Source organism: Hibiscus syriacus, unplaced genomic scaffold, assembly GCF_006381635.1.
Source record: "Hibiscus syriacus cultivar Baekdansim isolate YM2019G1 unplaced genomic scaffold, ASM638163v2 tig00113716_pilon, whole genome shotgun sequence".
NCBI lineage: Eukaryota > Viridiplantae > Streptophyta > Magnoliopsida > Malvales > Malvaceae > Hibiscus > Hibiscus syriacus.
In genome coordinates this window covers 477,061-485,423 of record NW_024063466.1, presented here as the reverse complement: position 1 = coordinate 485,423, position 8,363 = coordinate 477,061, and the positions used below count along the sequence as shown (strand labels likewise).

Sequence of the window (8,363 nt, the reverse complement as noted above, 5' to 3'; positions counted from 1 at the left end):
TTAGTTGTATTGAGTTGTAAAGTTAGTTAAGAGTTAGTATGTAGGTATATATATATTTTAAGGGATCTCAGATGTAAAGTGTCATTTTAAAGTACAAGAAAGTAAGAATAAGTTGGTTAGCCACTTCGGTGGTTCCATGTAGCACCTTGAATCGGTCGACTGTGTGTCGTACTAGTCTAGGGTGTTACAGTATGTGCCTACCTTGAAATCAGAATTTTCTTTGATTAATTCCTTATTCTGCTGACGGTGTCCATCCTGAAATTTTAGTTGAACCCACCCATTCAAAAATAATTTATGTTCAAATCTTCAAAACGAAACATATAACTTTATACATCTTCAACGAATTATATGTTAAATATTGTCAATTTTGGAAGGCAGAAAATGAGATGTTGCTTGTTTGTATAAGCAAGACAAAACAAGCTATTAAACTCTGTACTGTGCATGCAGACATACAAACAACACATGCACACAAGATTGTGGTTTGAAATGTTATACATATCCATACAAATTTAAATATATATTTTTTGTTCCTTTATATGTTTGCATTCAAAATTATACACGCACACATACATATATACATCCAAGTAGTATGATGTATCATAGTTGTCTTTAGCATGTATATGTGATGTTACTTGAAGACATTATATATGCATGGGATTGCTACATTTTTACAGCGTTGAAAGTGCTATTTGGAATCTTCCCTTTTCTTTTTTATGCAAAAGTCCATCATACAAAAAGTTGATGTATTTTATTTTCTTTATAAGATATATAAGGTTTAGCCCATTGGTCATTATGATGAAATGATTTGAATCTCTCCAGTTATTGGGTACCCTACTGTCCCTCCCTTTATAAATCTACGGGAATTCTTCATTATTAATTAATTATTACGATAGTGACTTAGCAAATTCTCTCTTTTGTAATCAAGTATAAGCCTTTTGTATATGATATAGTACCAAATGATTGACAATACTTTTCTAATATATATATATATATATTCAAAAATGAATTAATAAAATATGAAAATCCAAACTAAGAGATTGAGCATCTTTAAAATATATTAATCAATATATACAGTCAGCGACACATCTAAATTTTTTTTAAGGTGGACACATATATTAATAATATAAAATTTTTGTATATAAATAATTACTATAAAATTCAGGGCGAACACTATAAAATTATAGGGTGGTTAGTTGCACATAGAGGTGCACAAAAAATCTAAATATCCGATTTTGCGCAAAAAAATCCGAAATTAGATTTGGGAAAAACCGTTTTTAAAACCGGATCGGATATTTTAAAACCGGATAGTATAACCGGTTTGAGAAAAAATTGTACGATCGGATTTTTTACCGGATTAAAAACCGGTTTGAAAAAACCGGATAAAAAACTGGTTTTTTATCCCGAAAAAAATCCGATTTGGGGTTTAAAAATCCGGTATGGGTTTAAAAAATTGGATGACCGGATTTTTACCGAATTAAAAACCGTTTTTTTAAAAAAAAACCGGTTTTTTTTCAAACCGAAACCTGTTACACCGGTTACATCATCCGGCCCTCCAAACCGGTTATGATCCGAACCGGTTTTTTAGCTTAGTGAAAAAAGTGAAATAAAAAATAAAGAATTCAAGCACACACCATTATTGATGCAAATACATCATCAAAACGATGAACAAAAATCTTACTCGAGAGAAGTCGGAGACGAAGGCATCCTTCTCCTTCTCAACCCGCTGCAGGGCTTGTATGAACTGAAAGCATAACCCAAACCATTCATTTATTAGGCTCTAAAGGACTACACCATCAAATTTTAGTTCACACAAGTAGCGATTTATGTTCTACTTTTTCAATCTTCACATTGGACTGATAGAAACCGTGATAGAAAACAAGAACATCACATGTGTTCAACAGTTTGTTATTAATTTGAATGATACATACCTGGCCATAAGCTTTTACATCATGGAGATCATAGCCTCTCTGCTTGATATACGCCGCAAATTCTGGCGATGAAGCTCCGGCACTTTTGCAGTAATCACTAATAAGAACTTTGCCCCCTGGCTTCAACCATTTGAAGGAAGATCTAAATAGTGCAGGTTTGTCCTGAAAGTCGATTTTAGGTACAGAAGGTGATTATCAACTCTGTTTACTTGTCCATTACAGAACAGCTTTCCCTATAGAAATTCTCATGTTGACGCTTATGCTAAATGAGAATCTTTTCAAAGGGAGAACATATTTAATTAGGAAGAGAAAAGAAACCTATCAAAATATTAAGAAAAAACAAACACAAATCTCGTATGCTCTTACTTGAATGTGTAGAATGGTGTCACGACTGTATATAAAATCTTAAACAATTATCATATATCAATTAATAAATTAATTCTTAGCTCAGTTTATTATCAGTTTTTTAAATAAAAAAACTATAAGTTTAGAATATATGAATAGTTAGATGAATATTTTGTAAATTTTAAGAATCGATAGACTTAACAAAGCAACAACCTACAATTGAGAGATTATTTTATAAATTTTAATAATTGAAACACTCAATAAAATATTATCATATAATTGAGAGATTATTTGTGCACTGAAAAATTTTAGTCATCGTCTTTTTTAGAAATGTGCTTTTTCTAATTTTAAAGAGTACATCCTTTTATTTTTTAGAGAGTTTTTGTTGGAGTCGAGATCGATATCTTATTGACAGATGTCAATCTGCCAATCTTTAATAGAAAAGACGTTGACATTATTTTGAAGTCCGGATATTTTTAATTTGTGATGGAGAATATTTGACTAAAATAAAACAAAATCATATCATTATAGAATACATAATTTGTTGGTCAAATTTTATAATTAGTCCTTTTGTTACATATAAATTATAAGTATAATCTTAATATCAATTCTCAAAATATAGGGTAAAATTTATAACTTTGAGATTTTTTTTTACTATAAAATACGCCAGTAATCTTTTTTTTCATCTAATAAACCAGTAATCCTTGAATTATGACGTTTATATCATTTTGGTTGATAAACTTTTAAAAAATTATAAAATAACCTCTAGAACACAATTTTTTCCTACATACTATCATAATCTAGGGACTATTGCCGCAGTGCACCAAATTTTTTAAGGGTGAGGTATACAAATGATTTCCCGATTATAGGGTATTATTTTGTTGAGTCCTCAACTATTGAAAAATTATAAAATAGTCTTTCAACTATAAGATATTGCCCAAAACTGATAGTTTAGGTACTAAATATGTAATTTACCCTAAATAAAATTATGTTTGATTACCAATAAAAAGTGAATATTATTTAACATGCCAATCATAGATCAAAGCCAGCAACAAGAATATTCATTATGGTATGTCAATAAAAAATACATACACTAACTGTAACTATTAGTTATTAGAAAATGAGGTCTCGGACAAAAGAAGTTGTACATTTAGTTATTAAGATTTCATGCAAATAACAGTGGAAAGAATGTAATAATATTGAGCAAAAACGGGGATGAACAAGGCGTGATAAAATATGTATTGAAGAATGTTTAACAAGTAAAAGCTTCTCACAAAGACATCAAGCTCAAAGAATTAATACAAAAGGTAATTACTTCACTGGGTATCAATGGTGAGATAATTACCAAGATTTGTTCAATCCTATGTATGAGCCAAGTTCAGTTGCTGCTATAGAAAGATCTGACTACATATTCAAACTGTTCAATGAACAAACCAACCCCAGCACCAAACTGAAAAGGCATCCCGTACTGGAAGCTCCGGAACCTGCAGTGAAACGTAACGAGACAGAAGCTAGAACAGAACGGCATTTTTATGAACTTCACACACCTTTAGACCCAGGAAGGTCGATCCAGTTAAGTTCGATTTCCAGTTCACCGCACTCTACATTTCTTAAGCGGAGGCAAAGGTTTTGCACGACCTTCCCGTCGATCAACTTAATGGCGCTCTCTTCAGACAGGCAGTTGGTCCTGCACGGCTGCACTCTCGATATTGTGGTTCCGCTCGGAATGTCTTCCAAATCCTGTTTCAAGGCTTCCACGTAAGGCCTGATGTCAAATTCAGCATCTCCCATTTTGTCATCCTTGCTAAAAGTGTCATGGTCATACACCGTCTGGAGAGTCATGCAGACATAGAAAGTACCATAAACGAACTAGTAGCAGAAACGATCTCGTACATTGAAATGCCAAAAGAATAAAACATGATTATTGCCCTTGTAATATTCTTCACTTTAAAACTGATGCATATTTGCGTAAATGTTTAATAAAATCTTGGTACGTTTCTTAAATCTAAAGATATTCATGCTTGGACATGGGGTTTGCTATCTAATAATGAAACATGGGAGCACCTTGAGTTCCGCTCCTCTTTTGTTTTGTTTTCACTTGTTCTTTGATTCGATGCTACGCCAGTCAATCATTTATGCATACAAATATTCTATCATTTGATCGTGTTTTGCTGTCCATCAGCAATTCAGAAAACTGCAGAAGGGTGGCTACACAAGAGGCTGACCACTAAAACACTAAAACAGAAAATTGCTTTGGACTAAACTCCTGGAAAAACGCATATCTTTCCTTGATAGTTAAACAACTAAAAATACAAAACCAGGATCGGCATATGTTGACATTGAACAGCTTTGCAAAGAACACACGTTAACCCAGCTCAAGGAATTAAAAAGGAAAGAAACAAAGATTGAACATCATTAGCATGATCAAGAAGGCAAACAACAATTTAAGCATATAAACGATGAACCGATTTAAACACGTTTGCATACATATATATATGCAACTAAATCTAGAAGCCGTAAAACAATGTGGGAATGGTTATCTAGGAATCAATGGCTTCCGAAGCTAAGCACAAAATGTTCTCCTATATATAATGCAAGTGCTGGTTGTTGAACTGTCTTTCCGTTTCAAACTCCATTGATATTGTAACAAAAAACTTACCATTTTTATTGGAACACTAGGATCCATTACGGAAAGAGTCAAATCCTCATTCCACTCGGGATTAACATCCTTCTTTATTACACGAGTCTTCAGTTTCTGCAAAAGAAATGGTTACATACAGAATTAGAACAACGAGCAAGTTGCTCCAAAAAACGATTCCAGAAAACATTCATGCTCAGGCCATAAGTATAACATCCGAGTTCGACTATCGCGGTTAGCAATATCAAATTCATAATTTTACATGCTAAAAAGAATACAAATAGTTACCTTCAAACTAATTAGTAACATCAATAGAGTTATTCAATGTGAAAGTCAGTTATGATAAAAACAGGACTGCATAGGAATGAAATCTTTGAGATCCATCAATCAAAGGAACCTTATCTTCACGTTGTTAATTCTCGTATATAACCAGTAATCAAATTCAGCCAATGAAATAGCAATTGCTTCTGAGTCCAGAATTCTGAATTTCGAAAAGAACCCAGAATTTGGAAGCTTTTCAGGAGGGAATTACATTGCATCGAAGTCTTCTTCATAATTAATTGTAGACTTTTAACCCAAAAAAACAAAATTCCTGGCGAAATTGTCCGTAAAGGTCGCTGCTTCGGACATCACGAACGAAAAGGAACAGAGAAATAAGGAAGGGAGACAAGAGCATAGACGGAGACAGACAGACCTGTTTACCCATCTTAACGACAACGTAAGGGTCGCTGCTCCGGACATCACGAACGGCGAGGATGACGCCCCGTTTGACCCGAATACGTAGCAGGCCCAACAATTCGTCCATCAACGAAGTGCTCTTTGTTTTTTCTTCTCTGGGAGATTCTGCCATTTGGGTTCGGTCTCCCCTCTTATAATATTAAAAGGGACCCTCCCTTGGTCGATAGCCTGGGAGTTTTATTCTTTATAAAAGTTGCTAGAAACTATAAAGTATTTGAAGGGAGCGGGATGGTGGGCCCAGAGAAGCGTTATATCATAGGACAGTGATCGAGAAATCCGGTACTCGGTATGGGAAACTACTGGAAGGGAATGGGTCGTCGTTGTATATTTATGGAGGGATTTATTATTAGTACATGAGTTGTACAAATACAATTAGGGTAAACTATGTATTTAGTACCTAAATTATAAATTTTGATATGTTTTAATACTTAAACTTTCAATTTTTTTAAAATCATACCCAACGTTTATTTCTCATTTCACTTTTAGTACCACCATTAAAAACATAACGAGTTTAGTACTTATACTTTCAATTTTGGTTCGTTTCACTACATAAACTTTTAATTTTTTCAAAACTTAAAGTTAAATTCTGAACAGGGTACTAAAATGAACAAAAAAACTAACATTTTTAACGGCAAGATACTAAAATGAAACAAAAACTAAACTTTAGGTATGATTTTAAAAAAAATTAAAAGTTTAAATACTAAAACAGACTAAAACTGATAGTTTAGATACCAAACGTGTCATTTACTTAAAAAATTAAAAATAAAGCAACTTCAATTATAAATTATTTGAGTTATGTTAGAAAAATAATACTAATTGATTTTAAAATGGATTTAAAAAATATTAATGGAAAAAATAAATGAATATTTCCTAGAAATGAAGATTTTGTCATTTATTTTATTATTATGTGTGAAAAAAATAAAAATATTTAAATTATGTTTTTTAAAATGCGGGAAACTAGAAATCTACCAGCTAAATAACAGAATAACAGATCACAATTAATCAAGAATCGTCTTCTCCATATATAATAGAAATAAAGCAAGCTAAGTGAGAACAAAAATGGATGCAAGCTAAGGGAGTACCAAGTGAAGTCAGGAGGATACGATTATCCGTTTCAGTTGCCAGATCCAAGAGTACAAATGCACAATACATTGAGATCGACATTAGTGGTAGAAAGGGAAGATTGTCACCGCGAAGGTAAGAATGCAAAAAATGACCCCATATCTCGACAACCACAACACCCAAGAGGTAACTCTTTGCGACCCAACCGAGCTCGAACCATTGTTTCTTGGCAGAGGTTCTGGAACTTCCCATTGACTCGAATTGAGTGGCCTTCTTATCAGCCTGCAAAGAGCCCTTCGTTGCTACGATCTTCGGGTATAGTGCGGAAAAACAGAACCACATCAGGATTGTGTGTAGCAGCAACAGCAACACTTTTATTGGGTATTCTTGGGCTTCGTATGGAAGGGGAAAGAGCGAGTAGCAAGACACTGTTGCGACATATTTTGAACAATATTAGTTTTCGAAATTTCATGCTCGTAAGTGATAAACTACATGTCGATATTTTAGTTTGATGCCATCTGATAATAGAAATTAGACAATGTGAATGAAAGCATTATACTAACTAGAAAAGACTAGGTATCAGCTGAAACCATGGATGAATAGACAATGCCAAGGTTCTGCTTAAGTGTAATATCTGTACAAGTTCGAAATTTGACCAAGAGATAACAGAGAGGAGAAGGATTACCTACGGATAACAAGAAATAATGCTTTGCGTCCTCCAAACTTTCTACAGCAACAAGAGCAAGGGGGATAGATATGTGTAGTGATGCTTTCTCATGAACATGCCACCCAAATAAAAAACCACATGTGTATGCATAGGCGACTGATCTGGCAATCAGCCTCGGCCTGGGATCCCTCCAAGTTTTAAAAAGACAAGGAGATAAGGCAAGCAAGACTATAATGAAGGTTGTCGTGGGTGTTATCTGCCATTTCATTGAGATCCAATTATAAGACAGATTGATCAGTAAGTTTACCATAGACGAAACAGAAATAGCATCTCATCAACTGTTAAATATAAACAAGGAACAATATCTAATAACACAGCTAACAACCAATGCCTATACTCGTTGTTCAGGACATGTTTATCAAAGGGATAAGGGAGTAGGGATCGACATGAAGAATATCAAATTGATTGGCAATTCTGTACCAAGATCCATCCTACAATATTCACCGAATCTCCTTACCCGAGGTAATACGGCAAACGGTGATGCATCGCCAACTAGTCCACCCGTGAATGAGGCTACTGGTGTTGGAAACCCAAATTTCCTCAGCAAGAAAGCAATTCCTTTATCTAACATTAAAAATCTTAACTTATGAGAATACGGGGAAGGATACGGGGACGGGGACGGAGACTGGGATAGGAAACGATAATTTTTAAAATTATAGGACACGGGGACGGTAAAGATACGACATATAAAAAAATTTAAAATTATAAATAGATGTAAATAATCATAAATAAAGTCAATATTTCATAGAAAATTGGTATAACACCCTAATTTAAATCTAATTAAAAATCTTAACTTATGAGAATTTTTTTCCTAAATCCCTAAATTAATTTTGGTGGCCAATTTGAAAATACTGCAAAACTTATTGCTAGATTCGAAAGCCTTAGAATGCTCAGGGATGAACTGACAAGTAGACCAAAAATTCTT

At 33.6% G+C, this 8,363-nt stretch overlaps 2 protein-coding genes across 2 annotated transcripts; both read right to left on the bottom strand.

The window, feature by feature from the left end:
- Positions 1–3,505: 3,505 nt before the first annotated feature.
- Positions 3,506–5,781, bottom strand: LOC120186601 (protein C2-DOMAIN ABA-RELATED 4-like). Its single transcript, XM_039190488.1, has 3 exons — positions 5,606–5,781; positions 4,933–5,028; positions 3,506–4,103 (listed from the first exon to the last, which is right to left on the bottom strand). The coding sequence occupies exons 1-3, from the start codon at positions 5,759–5,761 to the stop codon at positions 3,813–3,815; spliced, it is 543 nt and encodes a 180-aa protein (XP_039046419.1). The 5' UTR covers positions 5,762–5,781; the 3' UTR covers positions 3,506–3,812.
- Positions 5,782–6,651: 870 nt separating this feature from the next.
- On the bottom strand, positions 6,652–8,009 carry LOC120186581 (probable dolichyl pyrophosphate Glc1Man9GlcNAc2 alpha-1,3-glucosyltransferase). The gene is made up of 3 exons (XM_039190469.1): positions 7,896–8,009; positions 7,397–7,634; positions 6,652–7,139 (listed from the first exon to the last, which is right to left on the bottom strand). Exons 1-3 carry the CDS (start codon positions 8,007–8,009, stop codon positions 6,652–6,654), a joined length of 840 nt encoding a protein of 279 aa, XP_039046400.1.
- Between the last annotated feature and the right edge of the window lie 354 nt (positions 8,010–8,363).

Bases quoted from the DNA above. Each gene is read 5' to 3' on its own strand.
- LOC120186581 (XM_039190469.1), bottom strand. From the start codon at position 8,009: ATGTTAGATAAAGGAATTGCTTTCTTGCTGAGGAAATTTGGGTTTCCA. The intron at 7,635-7,895 runs GTAAGGAGATTC...ATGAAATGGCAG, and splicing joins CGTTTGCCGTATTACCTCGG to ATAACACCCACGACAACCTT. The intron at 7,140-7,396 runs GTAATCCTTCTC...ATGTCGCAACAG, and splicing joins TTATTTCTTGTTATCCGTAG to TGTCTTGCTACTCGCTCTTT.
- LOC120186601 (XM_039190488.1), bottom strand. From the start codon at position 5,761: ATGGCAGAATCTCCCAGAGAAGAAAAAACAAAGAGCACTTCGTTGATG. The intron at 5,029-5,605 runs GTCTGTCTGTCT...TTTCTTTTGCAG, and splicing joins TCGTTAAGATGGGTAAACAG to AAACTGAAGACTCGTGTAAT. The intron at 4,104-4,932 runs GTAAGTTTTTTG...ATGACTCTCCAG, and splicing joins CTAGTGTTCCAATAAAAATG to ACGGTGTATGACCATGACAC.